The sequence below is a fragment of the Mollisia scopiformis genome (assembly GCF_001500285.1).
Source record: "Mollisia scopiformis unplaced genomic scaffold LY89scaffold_6, whole genome shotgun sequence".
Taxonomy (NCBI): domain Eukaryota; kingdom Fungi; phylum Ascomycota; class Leotiomycetes; order Helotiales; family Mollisiaceae; genus Mollisia; species Mollisia scopiformis.
The window spans coordinates 60,183-86,597 of record NW_017263586.1 but is presented as its reverse complement, the minus strand read 5'-3'; the positions used below and the strand labels follow the sequence as shown (position 1 = coordinate 86,597).

The window sequence follows — 26,415 nt, the reverse complement described above, 5'->3', positions numbered from 1 at the left end:
GGCCACACACCTCCCTTCATGATAGAGCAACACCAGACCATCTCACATCGAAACTTCCCGCGCGATGAGCATCCAGCTCGAATAGGTCTACTTCGAAGTCAAGCTGCGTCTCTTGGGCCACTCACCTCGTGTCTCTTCCCCGACTCGACGTGCAGTTTGATATTCGCCCCCCACCAGGTGTGCGTATGGAATGCCCCGTCTAATGGTCGAATGACCATCGAACGGGGCTGGACGAGCATGGCGGCTTCGTGATCAGCACCTGGATGCGCCACACCTCCTCCCAGAAATCGAAAAGTTTGCACGGTACGGCCCTTGAGTACCGTTACTACCGACGCAGTACCGTAGACCCTAGGCGACGAAGTCTACGAGACTGGTCCAGGGTGAAACATCGAGCATCTTCCCCCAAGAGTGAGACATCATAGCCACGAAAAAGAGCAGGCTGACTCCACCCTCGCTGATAGGCAGCCATCTTTCCGAGCGTGAGCCCAGTCCAGTGAGCAAGCAGCCGGAGTCCGGATTAGTAGCAGCCACCTCTGAGCTACTCGTCGTCCAATCACTTCTGCCAGTGTAGCGGTTGCTCCAAGCTTTGGACGTTAGACTTCGACCCCCCCTTCATCTCTAGGCCTCACACTTTTAGACTTGTTAGGGAAATCAAAAGGTGAGACCTCATGGCCTGCTTGCGGTCTGAAATAGGAGAGATCCAGGTCAAGAGCAGTAATCAGGAGGATCGTGGCTGACCGGGCAGGGCGGCGGAGATCTGAAAGGACATAAAAAGCTTGCTCGCGCATTCTTAGTTGAAAAAAATGATCCTCCACATCTATCAAACTCCTATCATCTGAGATTGCCGTCTGCTGTGCTCCCACACCTAAGAGAGCCTCATTCACGTTACTGTTCCTGATCTCATACCTATCTTATTCCTTTCACAAGTCCATCTGAGCCATTCTTACACCTACGCTCTTCTCCATCGCAGACAAGATCTCAATTTAGAATATAAGTGTCGTCAAAAGAGCCAGCCAACAGATACACGTCAACAGATCTGTCGTTCCAGTCAGAGTCTTCTTGGTCTCGAATATAAACACCACATACAGATACACTTCATACTAGGGTCATCATATATTCGGCGTCGTCACCATATTTCTACCTCGACGAATAGGCAGCTCGACATTTAGACATACAGCTTTCCCATTCACGAAACAAACCACATCCACATCTGGAAGAATAAAGTGCATAATAGCAACTTCTCCATCCGATTCCGAGTGTCCCCTGGACCACTAACCAACGACCTTGGTTCCGAGAAAGACACGCTCATCAAGCAACACGCAAGAAACTTGTCGGGTCTTGGCCTTAGAACGTATCTCTGTTGAAAGGACTCGTCATCTTGATCGGTACAATACCAGAAGGTAACACTCGAAGCAAATATACAACGGCCGAATCCAGCCATCCGGCCAAGAGCTCTACCAGAGCCCATTTCGTCGCACAGACCTATTCTGGCAGCATCTATTGTATTTTCTGGCCCCCTGGCGCAGATAGATTAAACAGATTACCAGGTATACTTGGACATTGCCCCAATCAGGCCCAGACCGAGGAAGGGCAACCAGCAGGCCGTCGTACCCGCCGCCTAAAGCCAGAGACGACAGATCAAGAACTGGTCCATCGCATCCAGCGCTCGAAATATTGATTACGAGAGAAGCACTTTATTTCCTTCCACGCCCTGGGCCTCTTCTCCGCTTTTGGGCGCTTCGATTTAATCAAGGGTATCTTGAAATAAACTCGGAGAATAGCTAGGTAGGTAGCATCCTTCCTGGCGCGGATCACGATACGAGAGCCAGTTGTGGGGTAAAAGGAGCTCCAGAGTCCCATCGAGTCGAGTCGAGTTGAGTTGCGTGTGGTGCCGTGCCGTGCAGAGAGCTGTGCAGCATCCGTATTCCGTCCAGTATCTGGGAGAGCCAACTCTCGAGCTTGGTCGTGTAGCGCGGCGTCCGATATTATTATTATTATAAGATCTTTCCGAGGGGCAGAGTGTCTTGGAAGTACCCTGCCGCAACGACGACTAGACGCGGTACTTGTTTCTTGACGGTCGGCTAGCTCCGTGGACGTGGGAGGAAGGCGAGAACCACCACCACCACCACCAACCGAGTCAGAGTGAGAGTAAAGTGCAGTGCGCGAGAGCGAGAGCAACTCCCTCTCCAATCCCACGTCGCAACGAACCAGACCCCCCGATTCGATCCTCACCCTCACCTTCATCTATCTATCCCACCGCTGCTCGCCCCTTCACATCAGCTCCCTGTCGACGGCTTGCGTCCGAAATTCCACGCTCGCCAAAAGCGCCCAGTGCGGTCGGTACAGTTCAGTTCAAATTCAGTACAGCAGCAGCACAGTACCGCCGTACAGCTCCATCCCGTTTCTCGACCTCTCATCTCCATCAAGAATCCTCTCCATCTTCTGGTCGTACCAAATCCTGGGCCATCCATCTCCACACCTCTTCTTGTCCCGCAATCCCATCATCATTGTGCGACCCTCGGTCAGCGCAAGCCGGGCCAAACCGCAGACAATCCTCACCGTCCCTTCGACCGCCTATCTGAGGCTGCAGCACCACATCGTGAAGCCGCTGCTGGGCATACCGCTCTTCATTCTCAACGACGGACTATCCCTCCTTCTTCGCGCATTCTACTTGGTAAGTCTTCTATTTCATTAGTGTTGGGGTGATGATCAATGCCTCTATTGCCGAACATCCTGTCAGACCCGTCGTTCTTTGCCTCACAGCGCTAATTGAGGTTGACAGGACCCCTCTGCTAAAGCATTCGGAAGGAATCGCCTTTGTCGGCCAAGACAGGCAGTGCTCGCAGCATACGGTCTGATACGAGTCACCCAACACGTCTACAAGTCTACATTACTCAAGTGTGTTGCGTTCCTGTATTGAAGGGAAGAATAGCTACCTTGATCTCCCAGTATCGCAACAATAGAGGCCGATGTAAGTGCGCATTTCTTTGCAGTCCTGCATGTGTATTGAGCAGACACTTGACGCCCGAGGGTTCCGTGAAAGACATCAATTCAGCAATGACGGAATGTTCTACGACAAATATCAGGTTCTGTCCTATGTCGCCCACGGCGTTGGTTCGCCGCTATTAGCATCAATTTTTTTTTCTTGCTTGCTTTTTCTTCTCGACAACACTTTCAAATGAGAGCAAAGGCTAATGTTTGTCACGCAATCCAGTTATCGACAATTCATCTCTAAAGATCTTGGGGCAAACTCAGTATCATCGCGTACTGGCGACATAAAATCTTCATATCGTTCTGGTCAAGACAGAAGATGGCTGGTACGGGTGCGTCTAGCCCATACATCAAAGACGAACCAGAAGAATTCTTCTTCCACAATAATCAACGGTACATGGGAGGAGGTAACCAACAGAGTCCAAGCATGTCTCAGCAACATCATCAATTCGGCGGTGCCCACGGAGGCAGCATAAACCCTAGTGATCTCATGGGCGGAAGTGGAGTAGCCATACCGAATACTGGCTATGGCTTTGGGAACCAGAACAATTACAACAATCAGGCTTCGGGTGCCAGCGCGAGCTTTACAAGGGGCATTGCATCGTTTGATGACGATGAACTACTTGATAGCCTTGGGACGAACCAAATGTCTTCGAATCAGCCAGGGATGCAGGGCAACGGTCAAGATTTTGGCGGCATGGATTATGATATTCATTCGAACTTCTACAATAATGGAACTCCCGCCCTATCCGTCGATCCGAATCACATAAATGGATACTCAAACACACCTGATGGAGACCCCATCCAGAGTCCTTACGTGCACAACTTCAGCAACCAGGCCTTTCGACATGTGCAACCTCAACACCAGTTTGGCTCAATACACTCCCCTGGACAATATGCTGGCTCTCCAATATCCGGCTCGGACATGCTTAATGGATCAGCGGACGCAAATAACTTGATGAAGCCACGACGCCCACTAGGCCTCGGTCCGCGGAAAAGTTCCAGTACCAGGAGCCCTCTGACTCCAAAAACTCCTGCCATTTCATCGCTCAACATTGGCTCAGCAGAAAACAGCTTCCCAACACAACCTATTAGAACTCATTCCTCACATAGGCATCAAAAGACTCTCTCTGGGCAGTGGGAACAGACGCCAAGCAGCCTCACGTCGTTTCCAGGCTCAGACTTCTCCCCTATTCAGGGCGTTCACCCGAGCGCGCAGATATCAGAGATGTTGAAAGGCACCTCTATGCCTACCAAGTTGAACAATGGTCACCAAGCTGGCAGTGCTCCGGCGCTTCAATCTCAAGAGATGAAGAGAAGACGACGTCGAGAGTCACATAACCTCGTCGAGCGCCGGAGAAGAGACAATATCAATGAACGCATCCAGGAGTTAAGTCACCTCGTCCCAATGCATCGGCTCGAGGATGAGAAGGTTCGCAAAGCTCTTCAGAATAATTCACCGTTGTCACCCACCTTGGCTGGACTTTCAGCGCCACCTACCGGCATGAGCCCTCCACAAGCTACCTCTGGTCTTGCCGGACCAGGCGCGCGCAGAGCGACTGCGGGTAACATTACCACTGGAATCCCCATTGAGGAGAAGGACAAAGGTCCGAACAAGGGTGATATCCTCAATGGTGCTGTGAGCTGGACTCGCGACCTTATGTGGATGCTTCATCTCAAGCTTCAACAACAGGAGGATCTTGCACAAATGATCCACGATCTTGGTGGCACATTCCCGTTCGAAGAGACCGAGGATGAAAGACGAATGCATACCGAGCTTATGGATGCGATGTTGAAGAATGATGGAACGAAATTCCATTACTCTCGTGCTCCAGGAAGCGGCTTGCGTGTTCCGAAGCACACTGATGTCCGAGGAGATGCTGTCAATCCTTCAGCTCAAGTTGGCCAGCTTGACACTTCCTTGAGTCCGGACAATCACAGCACCGGCGATGCTGGACAAGCTGGAATGGGAGGCGCTGGCCAATACTGGAGTGGCCATAACAGCGGAGGAAGCGGACCCGGTTCGATCAGCTTTAAGGAAGAGGATGAATATGGAATGGATCTCACCCAGTGAGGTCTGAGGTGATTGCTGGGTATTTTCTGCGTTGGATGGGTTACGATTTCATACATGAGGGTCGGTAACATATCGCACTTGCTTTCTCATATTTTCTTGTCCCCCTTTTTCGGTTTTATTACCCTGGGCGTCTTGCATTTGGAGGTAGTTCTGGAGCTTTCAATACGGATGGGCTTGGCGTTGCTGAATGGTGCTCGCAGAATACGAGTTTGGCATGGGATATTTGGGCTGTTACCAGGTTGCTTTTTATTCGCTGTGGTTACAGCTTCGTATGTTTTTTCCCTGGAATTAGTATTTATTGTTTTGATTGGCATCGGTTGCCCTATGATACCTTCGCATCCAGTCCCACTGCCTAAGGCGAGCTACTAGTATATGCGGCTCTGCCTTATGCAGATGCCTAATTGATTATGAATTATATTCGATGAACCCTACTCTCAGTATCATTCCCGCACTCCTCAGGCCCCGTGCAATCCAAGAAGGATTCTCGCCACCTTGCGTTCTTATGTACGCACTATTGAATCTTCTGAGACAGTTCGTTATTCTCACCACTTCTACGGAAACACTCACTAGGTGGTGGCTATGATCGGAATCTCAGAACCCGGGTCCCAAATACCAGAATTCGATGTGACTTCGTGGATATTCTATTCATAGCAGGTGTGGGTGAGGACGAGTCGGTGACATCATGTTTCAGTCTGCATTCCTCAAACTCACGTCAGGCCCATTCTACCAAGATAAGACACTGAGTCATACTTGGTCCCTTAGTGTATTTGTTCCCTTGCAGATGACGGCGACGGATGATTCGTGAAAGGTTGGCACGTGAAGGAGGCTCGGTCAAAGGTGTGCCTCCTGACTCTCGGTTAGGCAGGGGGTGGAAGTGCGTGGGGGTGTTATGATATTATGTCTAAATAACTAGAGGTGAACTACCTCTAGACAATCCTTTTTTGAGTAGTTGGCAATTAGGCCTAGCTATTGCGAGGCGAAGGGGAAGGAAGGAAAGGGCGCACTAGGGCATAACGAAGGATGTTGGACTTCTACTTCCATCTGGTTGCAAAGAGTCACCGAAAGGAGTTGACGGGAGGGCAAACTGTATTCTATGGACAAATCTACCTGGGTATCTCTGAAAACAACCTGATAACGCCACGAAGAGTCACTGTGTTCTGAAAAGCCCGCTTCCTGCGTAAAATCGTGGCAAGTCCTCAAGAGCATAGGTAGTGAACCATAAACGGTCCTACCTCAACAAACACAGCGCTCTGATCTCACCAATGCTTACAAATCAATATATGCTCCTGGTAGTGCATCAAAATGCCCCAAGTTTCCTTGCGCTTCATGTTTTCACGAAGTGCAATTGTCTCCAGAGCCTCGTTGCCATTGAAGTATTTCACAAATTTTTGCCAGCAGTCCTTGGCCTTCGGATCCAGAATGCGCTTTCCGATAGCAGCGATGTACAGAGACTCCTCATGTGAAACCCTGTGAGGGTCCTTGATGATATACGGGGCAATGCTCTTGAGGTGCTCAGCCTGGTTCTTGGAAATATGTTCCGTGGCGACAGGGACAGGCATCTTCGCGAAAGTAGCAGCCTCCTCAGCAGCCTGCTTGGCAGCTTTGTCGGCAAGTCTGCCTAGACGAGCGTTTTCGGCGACCTGTTCAGTCGTCAAAGCTGTGATCTGGTCATTATCACTGTTCTTGTCGGGACCAGACTCATCGGTCGATTCTGGTGACTCGCTCGATCCGCTGTGAGACTTGGTACCCTTCTTTGACTTTTCGATGGCTTCAGCCTTCAGTTCATAATCAACCTCGTAGATGATTTCCGGCCAAACCAAGATCCACGCAAATGTGCGTAGTTGCGTGACCCAACCGCCCCGAATAAGCCAGGCAAGCATTTCGAGATATGTAGGGCGATGGTTCTTGCTCGGTGCGAAGGATTTGTATGGGCGAGGAGCGGCTGATAGCATGGCCAAGAAGCTAGGAAGAGAAGGTGCAAGAGGAAATGCTTTCTTCCATGCGACGCTTGCGGCGGGGAGCTTTCGACTATCGCAGTTGGGAGACACGATGTACATCTCGCGGGAGTGCAGTGGTGGGATGGCAATAGCTCGGCGCCAGTGGATTAAGTGTTGGGCCAAGATCAGCAAGCTTCCAAGCTCAATGTTGTTGGCTTGAGCGACCTGCAGGAAGGATTGAGCTGGCTTGCATAGTCGAATGCATTCCAGGAGCGGTGCTGATATATCGGTATCGTCTGCCTGGATTTCTGCAATGATCTTACTCTCGTCATTGAGGAGAAGTAAGGCAAAGTGCTTGTTCAAGACTTCTTGCTCTTCACTTCCTTCATCGTTGACCAAAGGGTTGGCTGTTGTGACAATCAAACCAGGCATAGCTCGCTCAGTCGGTGTAGGGAGTCGTGTGAGGAAGGATGGGACTGGAATCTGAAGTGACAAATCCAATGGCGGAGTTGTGTTCAGTTGAATAGTGGCGATCTTGTTGTTCGAAACAGCAATGAAGACATCTCGAATTGAACTGGCCAACGTCGATCGGACAAGTATTTCGCTCCACAACCAGCTCATGGGTCGTCCTTGATACATGATTAGTGGCTGCCCTTAGATGGCACCTGTGGAACTTACTTTCTTCTCTTGCCTTTTCCTTCATTCCAAGAATCATCTCCGACTCCTTCCACACATAATTGGAAGAAGCTTGGGCATGGTTCAAAGCCTTGTGAAAGCTTTTGATCACATGTTGATAGATTTCCGTAATCCTCTCATCCGCTTCATGCTTCGGAAGGCTGAGTACAAAGACAACATTGAACATTGTCATGCCTCCATGATCGTCACCATCTTCGGAATTATTGTCAGCAGCTTTGCCGGCTCCTTCCTGGACCGTGGTACCATCGCCACCCTTGCTTCCCTCGGACGGAGCTGAAGAGTTCTGTTTCTTGGCCTTCTTTGGCTTCTTCTTCTTCCATGATCCATCCTCGCGGATATGGATTGGGTATGTTACGAAGTGAAGAGGATCCAAGGACAACTCGAATTTCTTCTTGTGATAGGCTCTTGCCGGGGTCAGGATGCTTCGGAGATCGGCAGTTGTGAAGTTGAACAAGGTCTCCCAAGGAACCACCTGCTCACCACTCGCGTCGTCGTAGTGGTCATCTCCTTCGAGGACCTCCACGTGATCAGTCTTCTTTCCTTCAGGTTTATCATTGAGATCGAGTTTGCCAAGCCCCTTGCCTGCCATGAAACGCGATTCCTCAAGATCAGAATCGTCCAATTCATCTCGTTGTTCGTTCTCATCCTCCGAATCACTCTCGTCCAGCTCTGTTCCGTACAGCTTCTCGCAGCGGGAGGTCTTTGTCGTCGGACGTGGAGGGTAATGGAATACGAAGCGGGGACCATCTTTCGATCTGATGACCAGCGCAATGGCCAAGAGACCTGAGTCATTGATTGCTCCAGCTGAAGCCATGGTTTTGGAAGTAATTGTGGGCGCCGCGAGATTTCCTCGAAATGGAAACTCGGTCTGCTCCCAGATCTGTTTGTATTTCTCCATGATAGTGGGGTCAAGGTCGCTAAGAGCGGCCGCACAGCAAAACGTCCGTGCGTCGTAGCGAAGGCCTCTATTTTTTGACGTCCTGAGGGATGATGGCTTGGAGAACGATGTTTGTCTCAATGAAGAAGAGGAAGTTAGATGTGGATGGATTGAATATAAGTGCTCTTTTCGGATTTTTTCCCCAGCTAAGCGTGAGCTAGAGCTTGCGGGGGACAGAATCCTAACGCGGTTTAGCACCTTTTGTCTTGCTCGTGTGGGGGTGAGACATTCACAAGAATGCGCCCTCTCATATCGTAAAATCTCCTTGTCCGCAGATGGATCAATTGGAAGTGTCTCGGAAGTGTTCTCTTCCTTTCTTTGTTGTTGTTGTGCCTTTTGAAAATGTTGATGTTTTAGCCCGAGTACATCATAGTCTTATGTATTGAAATCAGACAGCATTTACATTAAAAGTAACACCTCTGCTGCGGAACGTCGTTGATGGCCTGTATATATTTATCAATGAGCATGTGTTAAAATATTCAGGGTAAGGGATAAATAATCATAGGACGAGCTTCGACAAGGAGTTGACAACGGACAGTTTTATGCTTTGATGAGGTCGGGAGGTTGTGGAACAATCAATTGGAAGGAGTTCGATGCAGCTATTAACTGCGACTGCCAAGCATTCTCGATGAAGAAACTATGAAAGATGTGGTGATTTCAGGTGTTGGTGGCTAGGATGCACATTAGTGTAGGGGAACAGAAGCTAGATTATTTTCCAGTTGGTACTGCGAACGAAGAGACCTCTCTATCATAAATCTGTGTGTGTACTACTTTCATTTACATACAGGCAAATATTATAAAGCATACGATACTGCGAATAAGTGGCGGGTAAAACACTGGATTCTTGCTGAATTCCAAAAGGACAACAAGTCAGGTGCAGAAGGAAGGCGAGGGGGACTATTCAGCTAGGACATTGCTCGATTCACCGGCAGCCGCTACCTTCTTCTACCTTCTCATGTGTCTCTGTGGTAAAACTCCATACTTGTCAGAATATTGAAGCTTGGCAGCGGCACAAATCAAGAACTCATTTTACGTATCTTGCCCGTCCGTAAATTTGTCGAGCGTAGCAAGTGGTAGTTGTAATAGAGGAAGGAGTTAAGCTTGGCAAAAATGTATACTGACATTTTGTAGGAGATGAAATGTACCAGTGTAGTCCACAAAATAAGACAGCCAAGTAGCAACCCGTTAATTGGAGGAATCCTTCATAAATAGAAGGATTCTTTTTTAATACTACTCGACTTCTAGCGAGAACAAAGAAGCAATGTTTGAGTATAGTCCTATGTGTAAAGCATCATTAGTGCTGGTGGCCTTGCATGCAGTTCATCAAACCATGCATAATACCTCCTCCAGGCGACTGCTTTGCTTGGCGAGGCTTGAGGATGAACAAACTTCCTCTGTATTGGACTCCTCATTGAATATTGGATGAATGATGGTACCTCCGATGAATAGAGATTCAATTCATGAGGCCGAGTCTCGACGGCAAAATATTTGACAAATACAGCAGAGTGCTGTAGATCTGCATACAATTGTCCCCGACTCCAATATAAGATGCACCCATCCTCAACGCCATGTATAATACATCAGATTATATTTTTGACATACCCGTGTGCAGTGCCATTGAGCGCTTGTCACCATCTCAATTCGCCCTTCTTCCCTTGCTCTTGTCCTCCGTCAACTTTCTTCGCATCGATGGTAGAACCTTTACCCTCATCAAATCCTAGGTTCTTGAACTCGTCCTTCGCCATGAGATTCCTAGCCACGAGAATGAGCCATCTGCTAGACTGGCAGGAAAATGCCAGGCGCCTCACCTATCCATTCGACATCCCAGGTATGATTTGGCCAAGAGCCTACAATCGGGGTCGTTCATCCCCTTGACTTTTTTCATGCATGATAGATAATTCATCATGACATTCTTGCACTCTCCTATACATCAACTCGCATCAGCACCAGCCCTTCCGGAACGTCGTGAGGGACTAATGTCACTCGGAGCAGGTCTGCGAAAGGTATAGTCGTACCATCATGATCGAGCGGAAAACTTCCACGTTCAGGTCTAGCAAGGCATGTTAGCTCTCGACTTGTTCGTACGCAGGCGCATCCAGCTTACGGAGAAGGTTTCGAATTGGCCTGCAGACCTCCTGGCCCTCCAAAACTCATCTTGTAAGGTTGTCTTGTGGTGATTGATCGAATGTCAAATGAAGCTTTCGATGTCGGGATAAGCCAGGGCTTGGCACCGACGTGCCGAGCCTAGACCACTAAATTCTTGACACTTCTCTCGGGATAGAGAAGAAGAGCCAGCGGCCAACGTTTTGTGTGTCGCAAACATTTTCGAGGTATGGCAGATGCTCATTCGATGTCTTTGATCCCGATAGGCAATGCCTGCCCAGTTCCCTGAGAGATGCTAATGCGGTGAGAATCACACAATCTGACACTTACAGTTCGAGACGACCGTCGATGTAATCAAAAAGGACGCCAAGCAAAGATCTAGATAGAAAACTGAATGAGCTCCGAAGGCGAGAACTGACCAATCCAAGCCAGTAAGATCAGAAGCCATAAAAGCACCTACGTAGTGTACTAGAGACAAGATCGCTATTACCTACCTACCTCGCACCGCAATCCCCAACTTGTTCAAAGCTGTTGAGCTGTTAAGCTTTTTAACTTCGATGTCAGGGAGATCCCGCGACTGGCATCCATGTCTGAATACCCCATGCAACATATATTGCTGAGGTACCGCAACGTATGCAATGAACTGCAGAACTACGCAAACACCACTGATTCTCTGGGGGTACTTGAGACGATGTCTGCTGCTCATTCTAATCTTTTGGATAGGAGCTCGACTGGGAACTCCGATGCGTGACGTCTTAAAAGAGCCGATTCCGCGCAGCAAAATGTGGATACAGTAAATCCTACACTTTCAGGCCGCGACTTCTTACAAACCGCGGGCACTCCGCTTTCTGTCACACCTCTGACAATCCGATACTCAAAAGTCTGCTTCCGGTATTCTGAAGTTCTGACATGTCTCTTCTGCGAGCATGTCCACAAGAGTGAGTCTTAGAAGAATCACTCAGCCATTCATTACCATGTATTCGCCTTGTATTCCGGATTATTCGAACACAACTTCGAGACTCGATGGAGTCAACACTTTTCAGATACACAACCGTTTCGGGCTTCACAATCTCACAGAGAAAGCGCGCATCCGTCGGAAGTGACGGCATTGCGCATGCTACAAACATCGTCCGCCACTCACATCCCCATGTAACTTCAACGCTCACAACGTTCGAAGGCATTCTGGACCACAGCCAACGCATGAGATCCGCCACAATCCATTTTCAACCGTCGTCTGCACTTCGCCAAAGAGTACAAGCATTTGGAGATCGGCACTATTGTCGGGTTTTAACCAGCCACGTTATCATTTACTAAACTAGCCACCTTTGACCGCCATTCCCTCCCAATCACCCATCGTGAATTCGTCATGATTTCCTAACCCAGAACAACCGCAGGCCCAACCAACGCAAAACAAATTAACAGCCCATGAAAAGAGGAGATTCGTAAGATCCATTGCTGCTCAACCTGACTAATGCAGTCTTTCCTCCCCACATTCCAGGACTCGGGACCGTCCGTGAATCATCCGTACCCCCATACCATCCGCGCCGCTCGATTTGGAAACGCGCGATGTTACAAGTCCAAGCTCGCGGTAAGGCAGGTCACTCGGTGTTGCTTAGTAGCGGGAAGCTGTGCACAGTGGATAAATATCAGTTATGATTCTTATGCAAGGATATGTGCTCTTGCGTGATCTATCTTCCTCCATAGAAAGGCAAACTCCAAAGAAAAGAAGGAAAAAAAACGAGAATGGATCATCTTCAGAGCAGGCGCTTATCGTGAAATCGTAAGATGTATGAGACTTCATGAAATTCCTAAAACCATAACTTCGTAATGTCGTATGTACTGTGAAGAGGCAGAAAGCTCAAAGCTCAAAGATGGTGGAAAGATGCGAGTGTCTTTTGGCTGACAAAGAACTCTTATCTTCCATAACCGACAGGCGGCGCAGGCAGAGCAGTCGAGTATGGATTGTCATCGATGTATCGAGGACCATAGCCATCTCGACCCCCATACGAAGAGTAGCCATCGTCTCTGCTGCTCCTGGCATCACCATTGCTTTGCTTTTTGCTGTTGCCGTTTGAGCTCTTCTTTTGCCGCTCAAGCCGCTTCTTGTGGCGCTCCTCTTTCTTTTCCCGGAACTCTCTGCACTCGTGCCGCATTTCGTTCGCCTCCTTGATTTCTGAGATGGCGCCCTTGATACCGAGTGCTGCAATTCCGATCGACGCCGCATCTTGCAATACAGCTTTGGCTTTGAGCTTTCTTGCCTCTTCAGGTGTCATCTCTCCTTCCGCCACGGCCTTGTGCCGCGCATCACGCTTCTCCATGCTCTGATAGACATTGTGTGCGGCGTGGATTGTTGCAACAGTAGCCAAACCGGCTGTAAGAAGTTGCTTACCTTTCATCTTTTTGATGCGCTTCTCGTCTCCTGATGAGGAGCCAAGACTGCTATCTGATTCACCCCCATCTGCATCCTTGCCTTCTGCAACACGTCTGTTTCGCTGACCATCCTTCTGTCGAGCAGTGCGATGGCCTCCACTTCTGGATCCAACGTTACTTGATTGTGATTCTGCGTAACGTGAATTGCCGTAAGGATCACCTCTGCTTTCCGCATAATCGCCACGACGGGAACGTCTGGAACCGCCATCATATCCATCATCAGATCCTCCTCGGTCTCGATCACCTCGGCTGCGTCGGTGAACCCTGGTTTCTTCTTCGTACTCTACAGTGCCGCGATCTCTGCTCCGATCTCTATTCTTGACTGCCTCGCCGATTCCCAGAGCAGCAAGACCATTTCTTGCATAGTCCGTGACACTCTTGCTTCGCTTGTGACGGTCTTTGCCACCACGTCTTGGCGATGGACTGCGGCTGTCGTACGAGTCTGGGCTATCTCTGCGTCGACGAGAAGCAGCACGGGATCGGGATCGAGACCGAGAGCGGTCCAGAAGTTTCTTTCCAGCCAAAGCACCAATTCCCGCTGTAGCAAGGGCTGCTAGTGGTCCAGCACCACTGCTGCCTCCTGGACCTCTGGATCTTGATCGTGAACGTCCAGATCTTACAGAACCTCGGTCGTCTTCAATGTTGTTTCTAGAGCCATTGATCAAACGATTACCAGCTAAACCTCCTACAACAGCCTCGAGAATGTGACGCTTGCTGTGCTTGTCGGGATTGCGATCTGCAGCTGCGTCGATTCCTCCAGCTCCAATAGCTGCAGTTAGAATACGCTTTCCTTTGTCTCCTCCCCATCCACCAGGTTCATTGCGTACTCTGAAGGCTTCAGTAGCGCCCGCCAATAGAGCAGCCTTGGCGGCTTGTTGAAATTTGGCAGCTCCTTCCGGCTCCTTGTTTCTGCCTCGAGATCGATCTCTTCTATCGTCGTCATAATCATCATCACTGCCCCGACGACTGGAACGTCTTCCATCTCGTGAAGAACCACCAGCTGCCTTGGCGGCGGCACCGATGCCTGCAAGTCCCAAAGCTCCTTCCACAATCGATTTGCGGCGACTCTTCTTTGGCTTGACAGTCTCATCATCGGATGAATAGTATTCTGCTACCTCACCATTTCGGCCTTGATGGGCGATGTAGGTCTTCTTCTTTTCCTTTGTCTTTCCGGCATCCGTGTGCTTAACGACATATTCAGCACCTTCGTATCCTGCAAATGCACCGGCGGCTCCGACCGCTGCTGTAGCGAGGGGATTGCGAGATACAGGACGACCGTCAGCTTGTCTGCGATCCCAGAGTTCCTTGCCACCAACGGCTAGAGCTGCTCCTCCCACTGCTGCGATGATCTTCTGGTTTCGTGACAGCGAACGACGGCGTGGCTTCTCGACAATCTCTTGTTCTGCATATACTGCTCCTTTGCGGCTGCGACGGTCATCAAGATCTCTATCGGAGTGTCGTGGATCACGCAGGTATGCTCCATATTGCGAGCCTCGTTCAGCCGAGCGCGAGCGAACTGGCGGACCGTACCGGTCGTCTCGAACCATGGTGCGCTGTTGAACGTAAGCTCCCGCACCAGGTGGAGGAAAGTCTCTTCTGACTTCCTCGATGGATAGATCGCTATCTTCACGGACAGGTCGACGGACAATCTCTGTTGTACGTGGGATATATGGTGGATCTGGGACCGCAGCCACAGGTGAGCGCACGTAGGTCTCCTGCGTTTCAACGTATCGTGGTTCGCGATCATCTCTGCGATCACGGTCTCGATGAGAGCGGCGAGGCCGATCGTCATAGGGGTCGACCGTCGACATGATTGATAATGTTGTTGTTTCCTGCTGTGGGGAAAAGGTGTGGGTTGCGCCCGCAAGGAACTCGGCTTCGAATCAATAAGTTGCTGCAAGACGGGGTCGTAATTTCGTAAAGCAATGCGAGTTGCTCTACCGTTAATATTCGTGAAGGATGTTTGGTTTTGTAATTGTATGACTTGCAAGGCAACTTCAAGAATGAGCAAGGTTAGGTGCGGAAGGGTGGTGAAAGGTTTTGAGAGGATGGCGTTGTGGTGGCCGATGACGAGTGAGGGGGATGGGAGTGGGCAAGTGAATGGGAAGAGGCTGGAGAGGGCGCGCGGGCGGGATCGAGGGAACCTGATTTATTTCCTACCCAAACTAAACCCTACCGACCTGACTTCGTACTTTTTGCCTGCAGCACCAGTTGGGTTTCAAGAGAAGAAGAGATCTCGCAGTTATTGGTTGGGCATGAGGATGAGCCGGGTTCATGCACAAGCAGATTATTCAGAATGCCCACTCTGACACCCCACCTACCTACTGTCACTCCTCACGCCTGCACGCACACCGAGTTGGAGTCGAGGAGGATTTCGCCTCGCACGCTCAGCTGGAGAGGGACAGACAACCTCATTGTGCAGCAGAATGCCACTGCCACCCCGAGTCCCACCGCAATCACCTGCCACGCGTACCAAAGATCATGCCATACATGCCATGTCGGCATCCCGAAAACGCACGCAGGCTCAATATGGTTCAGGGTCTGAGGAGGTTCCTTGATATTCAGGGTCCCAACTGATCTGGAAATGTACTGCACTGCACACCGATCTCTGAAGCACACGGCACTTCGACGTTCTTTTCTCGTCGGGATCCTTCTTCCAGCCACCTCGACCTGACAGACATCTAGCTGCGGTAACTAAAATGCTTCGCAATATGGCTTCGATGGAGCGGGGAGTTGTGGCTGAGAGCGAAAGGGTTTGGCGACGTCTCATGCGCCACTCTCACAAGACATCACCTCTTCTTTGCCCCGATCATCCTATATGTTTTGTTCCGTGCAGTATACGTGAGGACTTATTATTCTTGTTGCTGTTTGTCTTTCTCCTCCACCTCTCCATCTGAAATTCCTAGCCGATTTTGGCACTTGAGAACACTAAAATGTCCCGTACTAATTCTAGCATTGTACACTAGTGCATAGTCGGTTTCTAATTAGACTTAAATTCTAACTTATCAAGAAGCTAATCTACGTTCTCATTCAAAAGATTAAATTTAAAGTTAATTTGTTATGCGCAATATTTTACATTTTGTGAATTTGGGCCTTGTCGTAAAAATCGGCCACGAATTTCACCGATGGAGAGTCCACCACTGGGCAGCAAAAAGACCCCAGGCTATGCCCAAGCTCCACCGAGTCCTGGCGAATGATGTCATCGATTGCCTCAGTGCCGGCAGTAGACAGGATCTGACGGATTGGGAAGTATATCCTCACTACGGATTCGATGGTTAGGAGACGGAGAGAGTGTTACTTTCTATTATACCTTATGCCAGAGCCCTTTCCCTCTACGACGCTTGACTTGATCAGCCTATGCTTGAGATTATGCCTAGAAAGCGGGGAAGGGTAGGTTATCCTGCTCCCTTTTGGGCTACATTTATTTCACTGCTCTCGAGCACTATCATTATCTGCGATACAACTCTTCATATAGTCAACAACCGACCGCAAGCTCTGCATTCTTGCGATTATCATGTTGTGAAGTATTGTGCCATAGTTCTACACGTACTCACCAGCCACACATGATACGCCACGATTGCGGGGTCTTTGATCGACTTGCTGTTGGCCATCATCGGCTTCAAAAACCAAGTTTCAGTCCAAGATTTTGCACAAATGATATTTCGTCCCGTCGTCCTTCCTAGTATTTCCCATATGTGTGTCTGCTTTCTTCCCTTTCGTCTGCCTTCTTACTGGTTGAGTTATTGCTCGTACCTTGAAACTACCCCTGAGTTCTTTTCGGCTCGAATGACGCCGTGCTGTGAGGTGCAGCAGTCGCAACCTTGGAAGTGGAAGTGTCGAAGCAATTCAAAAGCTCAGGTTTGTCTTCGGATAAGTGCTTCTGCAGTGCTCAAATCTCACACCTTCTTGAAAACTGTCAGGGCTATAAGCCTTTTGCTACGATGTTTGCTCGTGTCTTAGCCACAGCTATGCTGTGCCTGACAGTTTCTGCGAATATGCAAGTCAAACGTCAAGCAACCGACGCAGCGCAATTCACTTCGGCAGCAGATCAGTTGATCTCTCAGTACATCCCCTCAACGGCCTTGCCAGCGCTAGAATCAGCAATCAGTTCTGCTGCAAGTGTTGCTCAGATCACGGGCGAGCCCCTGTCGCTTATATATGAGGCTCTTCTATCCAGCAGCATTCCTGGCTGGTTCTCTTCTGCAGTCCCAAGTGGTAAGCACATCGCCTTTTGGTTTTACTTTCTGGGAAGAATCTAGCACGTCCTGTATTTCTGGGAGCACTTTCTCCTAGACAGAGTCAAGGTATCGGGGGAAAAGACCGTGGACAACCTTGCTCATATCATCTCGTCTTAGCTTATTCCACGCAAATTGCTGCTCTCGAATCAAACATCAATGCTCTGCGTGTCACCTCAACGCCCGGAGGACCTCTACTTCCAGTTGCAACTGTCGTCACCACAACAAACTCTGCAGGAAGTGCCATCACGACAACATTGTCGCCTTCGAGCACTGGCCCAAGCAGTTCTGCCACTGTCACAAGTACATCCATAACTGGACTGCTTACTACAACGTAATTTTCCCAGCACATTCTGGTCGTACAATCGCTAACTGTGCAGTACAACTACTCCTTCCGGGACAGCAACCGGGGCAGGCAGCGTGGTCTCTTCTTTGACGACAGAAGTTATCTCTGGAGTAACATCGATCTTCAGCACAGCGGTCAGCACGGCGGTCAGCAAGGCTTCCAGTGTCGCAAGTGTTGCAAGCAGCGCCGTAAGCAGCGCCGTAAGCAGCTCGACATCATCTGCAGGCGGATCATTGCCTACCGCTGTCTCAAGAGGGGCTGCTGTAGGGATGATGGGAATTTTTGGCTTGGTCGCTGCAATGTAATTGAGAACGTCTAGACAGTCTAGGGAGGTGAATGCACACTGTTTACTTGGGGTGGATGATTTGAAGTAATGACACTCGCCCTTTCATTGTACCAGATCCTTAAATACAATATGAAACATCCAAACTTTACCTTTTTCTACCCCGTGAAAAGGTGAATCGACAAAATGAGACATGAGATCAGACAGGCCGCGGGTGTCTCGGTCTCAAGCTCTTCATTGGGCGAGTAGGGGAAATACAAACAATTCCGACCAATACGCCTGTACTTGTACCAAAGCAGGATGTTAAACATGAAGTTTGCTGTGCCATTCCTCGGGCATTGACTGAAATAAGCACAGGCTAAAGCTAGGCGCTACCCACCCTTTCGGGCTCAGCGCATTTATTTTTAAGGGTCGTACCTGTCTGGAGCTCTATCTCATCACCAAAATGTCTCTTGCACAAGCTCACAACACGATAACTCGATCTCTTCGTAATCCCGTCTAGCACTGTGGTACAGGATGAGCACAGATGTCTCATTTCCAGCCGCTGTGGCTTTGCATGCAAGTCCTCACTAGCTCTGGCTGAGCTTGTGGGGGCCAAACAATTGCTGCAGAACCGCTGTTGAACTCAACTTCCTCGCAGTAACATTGTCATACCAGTCCGGTGCTTCGAATGGAACCTCTGTCGACCGGATTTTGAGCATCGTTGCCGACCCTTCATTTGGCAATTCTGATTGTCTACGCATCTAGAGGATTAGGCCAGCCCACGATGGGAAACAGATTCAGCAACCTCAGTCAGAATATCTTTGGGCTGATCGCTTTGATTATTTCAGTTGTTGCCCTCTTGACGACAGTCTTACAAGTTCTGCAGCAGTATTTCTCGAGCGCTGAGGGATATCGAAGATGTCATAAGAGTGTGATGGGGCTCTGGGCCAAAGGCACACATCGAAGGCTGCGGTTCAACCAATTTAGGATCGAAGTCGTCTTCGAGACGCCTGTTATATTCGCAGCTTCCCCGGAGAACAAGAAGGGACCCGTGCAAGGCAGAGATGTCTATGTTATAGATGGCACAAATGCATCTTACAAAAATACAAGAGTGTTACAACCCAAAGCTCAACGGCAAGCTGATAACGACGCAAAGCATGTCCACACCGCAGATGACGAACGGGCTTCTTGGGTCACCCTTCTATCCACGCTGCAGGAAGAGGAGAGTGAGTCCAGAGAATGGGACTTCATGCAGCGGTTAACACCAAAGTCACCCCCAAGACGAGCCACACCACCAGCACCAAAATATAAAATTGCCGTTGCTGTGCAGAGCAAGACCCGATCTTGGGATTTTATACCACCTTCGATCACGAAACCATATGCTACCTCCGCCATATGCCATCTGGTAGAATTGATGTCCATGCTCGGCCTCTATTGGAAGACTTTCGACCAACTGAATTGGAATCTGAGGGCAGAGGGAAATGGGTTCATCCTGACATCACAACACGTCCATGGACTTGGAGTTGTGGTAGTCTTTGCCACTACTGGGAAATCGAGATTTCAAGAGAATAGGGTTATACCCTGCGCTGAAATTAAGGAACTGTCCTTCGGAACAGTGCCCAACATATTTGAGAACGAAAAATATCTGAACCAGTCTGTCGAAAATCAAAGTTTGGATCTAGTTTTTGGCTCACTGGAAGATGAAATCAATACGCTGGAATCCTTGGGATGTCAAGCAGCAACTCTGAAGAGATGGCAGAAGGACCATAAACACATTTTCTCAGGTAAGTTCTTATATCAGAAGGCCACCATGAAACTCTCACTGACTTGCCGACTAGTCGCTTTTGAAATCGTTGGAATGTTAGGACAAGTTGTTCGAATACGCGGCAGCAGCTTCAGAATGATACCAAATCCTACCAGCGATCAATGGTCAAAGAAAGTCGGGCACAAGGCGTCATGGAAAGTCACACGGCTCATGGAAGTTTTCCAGTCCAAACTTTTGGACATCATAAACGACAGAAAGCTACCCGGCACACATCGCATATGCATCATTCATGCCCAATGGCTCAAGATTACGGAGCTGGATTGTACCAACGAAGCAGAGCTCAGCCTTGAGGTCAAGGAAGCAATACACGATGCTCTTGACAACACCACCGAGTTCCTTCTTGATCTCCGTCAACTCGACATCCTCAGCGTGCTCGTCGCCCACGTCACTAAAGTGATTGAAATTCTGGTGGATCCACAATCCCCATTAAATACCATTGTCCTTGCCAACAAAGAAAATGCATTGCTCGATTACTACTTCTCAAAAATCCGACCGGAGGTCATAGACTACAAAGAAAAGAAAGGAACACCAGTTCCAGTTCCCACCAACGCGAAAGAGAAGGAAGATAGGGAGATCATTTGGATATCGCTGATATATAGAATGTTGTGTTGGTTTTTATTGCATGATTTCGATAAGCAGGACATCAAGATTGTTCCGTCTGATTTGAAAGGATCGAGAATGCCTATATATATTGGTTGAGAGACTGCGAATACCCTATTGTTTAGCACTTAACGGCCTAGGAGGGGTTACATTTGTCATTTTAGGGCGTTCAGATAGCGAGCATTGTGATTTTGACAGAGAGATATGTTGACGGCTTTATGCTGGACAGTCATCCTACGCATGACACCAAGTTGCAACAAGGACATTGGAAACTCGTGAGTTATAGATACCGATTTGAGGATTGTATATATGAGAATAGGAAAACCGTAAATTCTTCCCGCTATCTCATTCCAAAATTTTATGTGCACAAAAGGCGCTGCAAACAATGGGGACATGGACTATGAGTCAGAAACGTTAATAAATGGTTCTGTCAGTCCGCTTTAATGAGGAGGTAAAGATCAACCTCATAATCACATTCTACGCAGTTTATTCATCTCGTGCTTCATTGGTAAGCTATTTCAGCCCAGACTCCGATATACTGTATATCCCGAGTCTCGGGAGTGAGAGATGTTTAGTAGAGAAAAGCCGAGGGCTATTCCTTTCCTTCTCCTTCTCCTTCTCCTTCTCCTTTTAGAGCGGGGCTGAACTCGGGGGCATGTGACGCTTCAGTTGAGGACTCGAAACTCCTAATATCCGGATCGGCTTCATAGACTGAGAAGTGTATGTGTCCATACAGGACCCAGAAACAAGGAACTGCTTCGATATCACGGTCGAGGTATTCAGAAAGAGTAAGAGTAAGACCTTGGTATAATTGTTCATCTCGCTGTTTGCACATCATACACTAAGCAGACCAATACGGCTTCTTCAGTCGCCATTCGTACCTTCTCCCGTAATCGTCCCACCAGCTTGCTTCCATGCTTGAGCTTTGGCCAAGAAACTCGATAGCTTCGCAGTCTGCAAGTCATCGGCAGGGAATACATAGTCGAGATATTCCTCATAGCTGTCATCATCCAGCTTACGGCGTTTCTTGATCTTCCGTGGCATTTGTTTCTGAACCTTGTCAATGTCGTCCTCAGAGCCATGCGTCTTCTCAAAAGACAGCCAGGCATTGAGCAATGAAACTCTCTGTGAGGTCGTTAGTGGGTGTTCTAGCTTATACGTTCTCACATTACATACCTCTTCCTTGAGCTCCTTGTCGCGCATGCTCTTAAGAGCTCGCTCAAAGACTTTCCTGGCACGTGCCTTGGCCCCTTCACTAATAGGCTTCTCCTCATCCTCTTCTGTCTCTTCTTCGTCTTCGTCTGGAACATTGATCTCGAAGTGAGCATAGCTGATCCAGACCTTGACATGATCGGTCTTGTCGAGCAATCGCTCATACAATTTCCGAGTACGATCATACTCGCCTTCCTCCTCCTCGAAGTCGATATAGGCTTTCCATAAAAGTTCGGGCATGTCAAGAACTGGCTGGTCAATAGCTAGCTCAAAAATAGCTCGCGCTCGCTCTAGATCATCCAGACCTCGCTCTAATTCGGCAAATTTGATCCAGGCTTGGCAATTTGCTGGATTCCATTCAATGTGCTTCTCATAGAGTGTTCTGCATCGAACGAACTCGAAGAGTTTGAGCTCTAACTCGACATATCCCTTGAAAAGCTTGTCTTTCGGGCACATACCAATAGCCTGTCCAAGGGTCTTTCGGGCGGCAGTAAGGTCTTGTTGTCGAATGTCGAATTGTGCCTTCATCAACCAAATCTTGGCGAATGTGAAATTCTTGTGTGGTATCAGTTTCAGACATTCTGAATAGATTTGCCTAGCTCGGTCGACATCTTTTGATTCCATCTCCTCCCAGATAGCATAGAAGACCCACAGATAGATGTATCGTCTCCAATGTCTCTTCTCTTGAGTAGGTGGTATTTGAGCAATGGCTCTCTCATAGACGTCTCGCACGCGGTCGACATCGCCACCTGTCTCCTCCAGTCTGGCATAGTCGAACCAGACATCGTAATTTTTAGGGTTCTCTTTGATCTGTTCTTCGTACTGAACTCTCCGCTTCGACAGAATCACATCCTCAACACCTTCTCGGTCACCGAATTGCTTTTCGAAGGTCGTATACGCCTTGTGCAGGGCGAGAGACTTTGATCTTGCTAAGCGATCTAAGGCATACTTGTAGATTGCTCTTGCCCGCTCATACTCCTTAAGTTTCGCCTCGTATCTTGCATAAGCAATGAAGAGACGCTCATCCATGAAGTCGTCACCCAGCGCTTCGACAGCAGAGCCAAAGACTTCTCTGACCAAATCGCTCGTGCCGTACTCCTCTTCAAATCTGCCCCATTTGATCCAATTCCTGGGCTCTGGGTGAACCATAGTAAACCGTTGAAAGATCTCCCGGGCTCTCTGAAACTCGCCATATCTTTTCTCCAACTTGATATAACTGCTCCAAGCTGCCTCATCTGGCTCCCACGACATCCAGCGCTCAAACACTTGCCGTGTACCTGGGATATTGCCCAACATCTCTTCCATGTAGACATATTTGTACCAGAGCTTGTCGACTCTTGGCAGAATAGTAACAGCGCGATCTAACAAATTCCGGGCATGGTTGATATTTCTCGTCTTCATCTCTGCCTCGATGTATCGGATCCATAGGGTGACAGAAGCGGCATCTACATCCAGAGCTCTCTCAAATATAGATCGTGCACGCTTGTATTCCTTCTGTTCCAATTCCCATTGCGCATATCTCATCCAATTGTTCATATTAATCCTGTTCCTCCGCACATAGTCTTCGAACTCCTTCCGCTTTCGGCCTTGGAACTCATGAAGCTCCTCGAGATCAGCAAACCGCTGAGTAGGCGCTTGAAGACCAGGTTCCTGTCGATCAACAGCTTCTCGCAGAAGCTGTTCTGCTGAAATTTGGATTGCGCTGGGCGCCTTGTTTTTGACCCTTGGGGGGCCACGCGAAGACTCCATAATTGCGGGTGTTACAATCTCTGGTGTGGTGTAGCAGGTTGTTTGAGGATGTTCTCCCACTACTAGGCAAGGACCAGATCCGTGTAGGTGAATTGAAAAAAAGCCAATTCGTAGTGTGGTGAAGATGGAGGTAGAAATAAAGAGTCGCGACTCGCAAGGCTCTGCTAAATTAAAATCTACACTAGCGGCCGCGACCAAAAACCACAACTTTTCGAGCCTCATTTGCGTCACTTCCACATTTCTAGGCAGAGTACCAACCCTACTTCGACAAGATGTCAACTCTCGCGGATGAGCTGTTGCAAGATTTTGAAGACTCCGGATCTGAAGGCGAAGATCAGCAAAATGGAGGACTATTCCCCGACGACGAAGACGCGAAACTTGGGCTCAATAACGGGCACGCGACGGACGGCGCAAATGGTAGCAGCATGGAGCTAGATGGCGACGAAGAAGCTGTCGACGAGGATGAGGAGATGGGTGGGATCAATGACTCTGGTGTCGATGTCGAAGATGAGGAGGAGACGAAGGCCAAAGTCGAAAAGATGGAACTGAAAGGCGTCAACGATGTGAGGAGCGTGGCGCGTCTTATGAAGACCTTGGAGCCCGTTTTAGAGGTCAGTATTTCTCACTTTGTCCCTTCCACCATTTCAGAAGATCCAAGGTTTACATCTACTCTTTTGCGCATTAGTCCTGACATCGCGGCGGCATTACAGAAAATCGCACATTTCCAATCCCTCCCTCAAGAGCAGCAGGGTACGTTTGTTGGTTCTGTCGAAGACAACCCCGAGTACCATCTCTTGACGCAGTCAAATACCCTATCAACATCCATCGATACAGAGATCATGATTGTCCACAAGTTCATTCGGGATCACTATTCAATTCGGTTCCCCGAATTGGAGACTTTGGTTACAAACCCTCTCGACTATGCCAAGGTCGTCACTATTATTGGAAATGGTCCTATGGATAGCGACAACATCAAGGCCTTGCAGACCTCGAAGGACAATACCTTGAATGCGACTCTCAGATCCGTTCTGGATGGACCATCCGTCATGATTGTCACCGTCGAGGCAACAACTACAAAGGGTCGAGAAATGACACAGGAGGAGCTCAACACGGTGATGCGTGCCTGCGAAATGATGCTTGCGTTGGATAAGGCAAAAAGGACGATGACAGACTATGTTCAGTCACGCATGAACTTGTTTGCTCCAAACTTGACTGCTCTCATTGGATCACTCACAGCAGCACAACTCCTGAACTTTGCAGGAGGTCTGACTGGTCTAGCAAAGACCCCAGCTTGCAACCTACCTCCTCTTGGATCGAAGAAACAATCTGGCACTGGATTCGCAACCAATGTTGGTGTTAGACAACAAGGGTTCTTGTATCACTCTCCGATCATTCGAGGCATTCCCAACGACCTCAAGCGCCAAGCTATGCGCATTGTCTCTGCAAAAGTTGTCCTGGCTGCACGCGTTGACCGAGTTCACAACAGTCCCGACGGATCTACGGGAGAAGAGCTCAAAGCCGCTTGTCTCGAGCGCCTTGAAAAGCTCACAGAGCCGCCACCGAACAAGGGTCAGCGCGCCCTTCCGGCACCGGACGACAAACCGGCCCGTAAGCGTGGAGGGCGACGGGCCCGAAAAGCAAAAGAAGCCACCGCCATGACCGATCTTCGAAAAGCCCAAAACAGGATGGCGTTCGGCAAGGAAGAAAAAGAGGTCGGCTACGGTACTGGAGAAGGCACGAAAGGTCTTGGTATGATTGGTCAAGCAAACGATGGGCGTATCCGAAATCTGCAAATCGATCAACGTACAAAAGCAAAACTTAGTGCCAAGAACAAGGGTTGGGGAGGAGCAACGCCCGTTGGCGGGTCAGCGTCTTCTCTGAGGGGCTTTGGTCAAGGTGCTGGCTCGGGCATCGATCTTAGAGGGAAGGGGCTGCGTTCTTCAGGTGTGGGAACGACGATTGGCGCGGGAGCTGGTACCGCGTCTTCGTTGGCGTTTACGCCTGTACAGGGGCTAGAGCTCGTTGATCCAAAGATGCAAGCTGAGATGAGTCGGAAGAGAAAGGCAGAGGAGGATAGGTGGTTTAAGGGCGGTACTTTCACGCAGGTTGGTGGGAGTGGAAGCATGGGACCTCCACCACCCCCAAATAAGAAGGTTGATACCGGTCTGAACAAAAGCATGGGACCCCCACCGATTCCGAGGAAGTAAGGTTGGGGGACTTGGGGTGAGACAATTATGGAGTTCAGGGCATAGGGCGGCGTTACGGTGTATAGTATGTATATGGACTTGGCTCGAGTTGAGCGTGGATTTATCAAGACTCCATCACGGCGATACTTGATTGGCAGAAGGATTGCTGAACTTTTCAGATACTAGCGATGTCTAACAAAGGATAGCATAACATTGCTGTCCAGAATGAAAAACATTCTCTTGATTTTCCGAAAATGGAATTGTGCAGAACATTGCTCCATACTACCGGCAGGCAACAGCAGCTCCATAGATGAGCCGGTCAATTAACCCTCTTCAAATTGAAGTCCAGAGTCCAGACACCGAGATCTGTTAATTGTGGTCTAGGTCTTTGCATCCAGACCTTTCATGAGCACAGTGTCACACACGTTCCGACATGCTGTTGCTATAATGTCTGGAATTCGCTAAACCTTCCAAAAAACAAAAAAAAACAAAATTTGTGAAAAAAATCCAGTTCAGATTTCGGGCGTGAAGTACTTCTTTGTTTACTGCTCTGAATATATATGTATATATGCTTGTGTAAAATCTTAAGCTCTTGGGCTCCTTCAGCTTTCAGATTCTAGAAACTGCTCTAGTATTTTCTTATGTCCAAAATCGTCCCAGTCACTCACCATGATCTGATGTTGAGAATAAAGAACGCAGATGGTGTATAGAATGGTTGTTTGTATCATTTCGGGTCAATGAAATCGACTTCAATCCAGTTGTTCCTCTTACGAACATGGGGACAAAAGTCCGTGCGTTCAGGCTGTAGAACCTCGAAATTAAAACTCTT

General features: G+C 49.0%; 10 protein-coding genes across 10 annotated transcripts; 4 read left to right on the top strand and 6 right to left on the bottom strand.

The window, feature by feature from the left end:
• Positions 1 to 3,310: 3,310 nt before the first annotated feature.
• Positions 3,311 to 5,065, top strand: LY89DRAFT_705227 (uncharacterized protein; the record flags this gene model as incomplete). Its single annotated transcript, XM_018217441.1, has 1 exon — positions 3,311 to 5,065. The coding sequence occupies one exon, from the start codon at positions 3,311 to 3,313 to the stop codon at positions 5,063 to 5,065; it is 1,755 nt and encodes a 584-aa protein (XP_018074615.1).
• Positions 5,066 to 5,108: 43 nt separating this feature from the next.
• Positions 5,109 to 5,524, bottom strand: LY89DRAFT_438540 (uncharacterized protein). Its single transcript, XM_018207527.1, has one exon. The coding sequence runs from the start codon at positions 5,377 to 5,379 to the stop codon at positions 5,152 to 5,154; it is 228 nt and encodes a 75-aa protein (XP_018074614.1). The 5' UTR covers positions 5,380 to 5,524; the 3' UTR covers positions 5,109 to 5,151.
• A 639-nt stretch (positions 5,525 to 6,163) lies between these two features.
• LY89DRAFT_705226 (UPF0171-domain-containing protein) lies at positions 6,164 to 8,594 on the bottom strand. The gene is made up of 2 exons (XM_018217440.1): positions 7,681 to 8,594; positions 6,164 to 7,631 (listed from the first exon to the last, which is right to left on the bottom strand). Exons 1-2 carry the CDS (start codon positions 8,510 to 8,512, stop codon positions 6,322 to 6,324), a joined length of 2,142 nt encoding a protein of 713 aa, XP_018074613.1. The 5' UTR covers positions 8,513 to 8,594; the 3' UTR covers positions 6,164 to 6,321.
• Positions 8,595 to 10,162: 1,568 nt separating this feature from the next.
• On the bottom strand, positions 10,163 to 11,288 carry LY89DRAFT_438096 (cytochrome c oxidase assembly protein COX19). The gene is made up of 5 exons (XM_018207524.1): positions 11,233 to 11,288; positions 10,740 to 11,033; positions 10,651 to 10,685; positions 10,444 to 10,558; positions 10,163 to 10,387 (listed from the first exon to the last, which is right to left on the bottom strand). The coding sequence occupies exons 2-5, from the start codon at positions 10,787 to 10,789 to the stop codon at positions 10,264 to 10,266; spliced, it is 324 nt and encodes a 107-aa protein (XP_018074612.1). The 5' UTR covers positions 10,790 to 11,033; positions 11,233 to 11,288; the 3' UTR covers positions 10,163 to 10,263.
• On the bottom strand, positions 10,672 to 11,602 carry LY89DRAFT_438207 (uncharacterized protein). The gene is made up of 4 exons (XM_018207526.1): positions 11,233 to 11,602; positions 11,069 to 11,116; positions 10,740 to 11,011; positions 10,672 to 10,685 (listed from the first exon to the last, which is right to left on the bottom strand). The coding sequence occupies exons 1-3, from the start codon at positions 11,442 to 11,444 to the stop codon at positions 10,888 to 10,890; spliced, it is 384 nt and encodes a 127-aa protein (XP_018074611.1). The 5' UTR covers positions 11,445 to 11,602; the 3' UTR covers positions 10,672 to 10,685; positions 10,740 to 10,887.
• Positions 11,603 to 12,296: 694 nt separating this feature from the next.
• On the bottom strand, positions 12,297 to 15,211 carry LY89DRAFT_438136 (uncharacterized protein). The gene has a single exon (XM_018207525.1). The coding sequence runs from the start codon at positions 14,977 to 14,979 to the stop codon at positions 12,652 to 12,654; it is 2,328 nt and encodes a 775-aa protein (XP_018074610.1). The 5' UTR covers positions 14,980 to 15,211; the 3' UTR covers positions 12,297 to 12,651.
• A 1,898-nt stretch (positions 15,212 to 17,109) lies between these two features.
• On the top strand, positions 17,110 to 18,149 carry LY89DRAFT_779047 (uncharacterized protein; the record flags this gene model as incomplete). The annotated part of the gene is made up of 3 exons (XM_018222266.1): positions 17,110 to 17,383; positions 17,524 to 17,737; positions 17,784 to 18,149. 3 exons carry the CDS (start codon positions 17,110 to 17,112, stop codon positions 18,052 to 18,054), a joined length of 759 nt encoding a protein of 252 aa, XP_018074609.1. The 3' UTR covers positions 18,055 to 18,149.
• A 245-nt stretch (positions 18,150 to 18,394) lies between these two features.
• LY89DRAFT_610179 (uncharacterized protein) lies at positions 18,395 to 20,777 on the top strand. The gene is made up of 2 exons (XM_018210544.1): positions 18,395 to 19,798; positions 19,853 to 20,777. The coding sequence occupies exons 1-2, from the start codon at positions 18,799 to 18,801 to the stop codon at positions 20,536 to 20,538; spliced, it is 1,686 nt and encodes a 561-aa protein (XP_018074608.1). The 5' UTR covers positions 18,395 to 18,798; the 3' UTR covers positions 20,539 to 20,777.
• Positions 20,778 to 20,985: 208 nt separating this feature from the next.
• On the bottom strand, positions 20,986 to 23,519 carry LY89DRAFT_610177 (TPR-like protein). The gene is made up of 2 exons (XM_018210543.1): positions 21,616 to 23,519; positions 20,986 to 21,564 (listed from the first exon to the last, which is right to left on the bottom strand). Exons 1-2 carry the CDS (start codon positions 23,398 to 23,400, stop codon positions 21,304 to 21,306), a joined length of 2,046 nt encoding a protein of 681 aa, XP_018074607.1. The 5' UTR covers positions 23,401 to 23,519; the 3' UTR covers positions 20,986 to 21,303.
• A 113-nt stretch (positions 23,520 to 23,632) lies between these two features.
• Positions 23,633 to 25,963, top strand: LY89DRAFT_682014 (Nop domain-containing protein). The gene is made up of 2 exons (XM_018214419.1): positions 23,633 to 24,011; positions 24,111 to 25,963. Exons 1-2 carry the CDS (start codon positions 23,673 to 23,675, stop codon positions 25,605 to 25,607), a joined length of 1,836 nt encoding a protein of 611 aa, XP_018074606.1. The 5' UTR covers positions 23,633 to 23,672; the 3' UTR covers positions 25,608 to 25,963.
• The last annotated feature ends 452 nt before the right edge of the window (positions 25,964 to 26,415 follow it).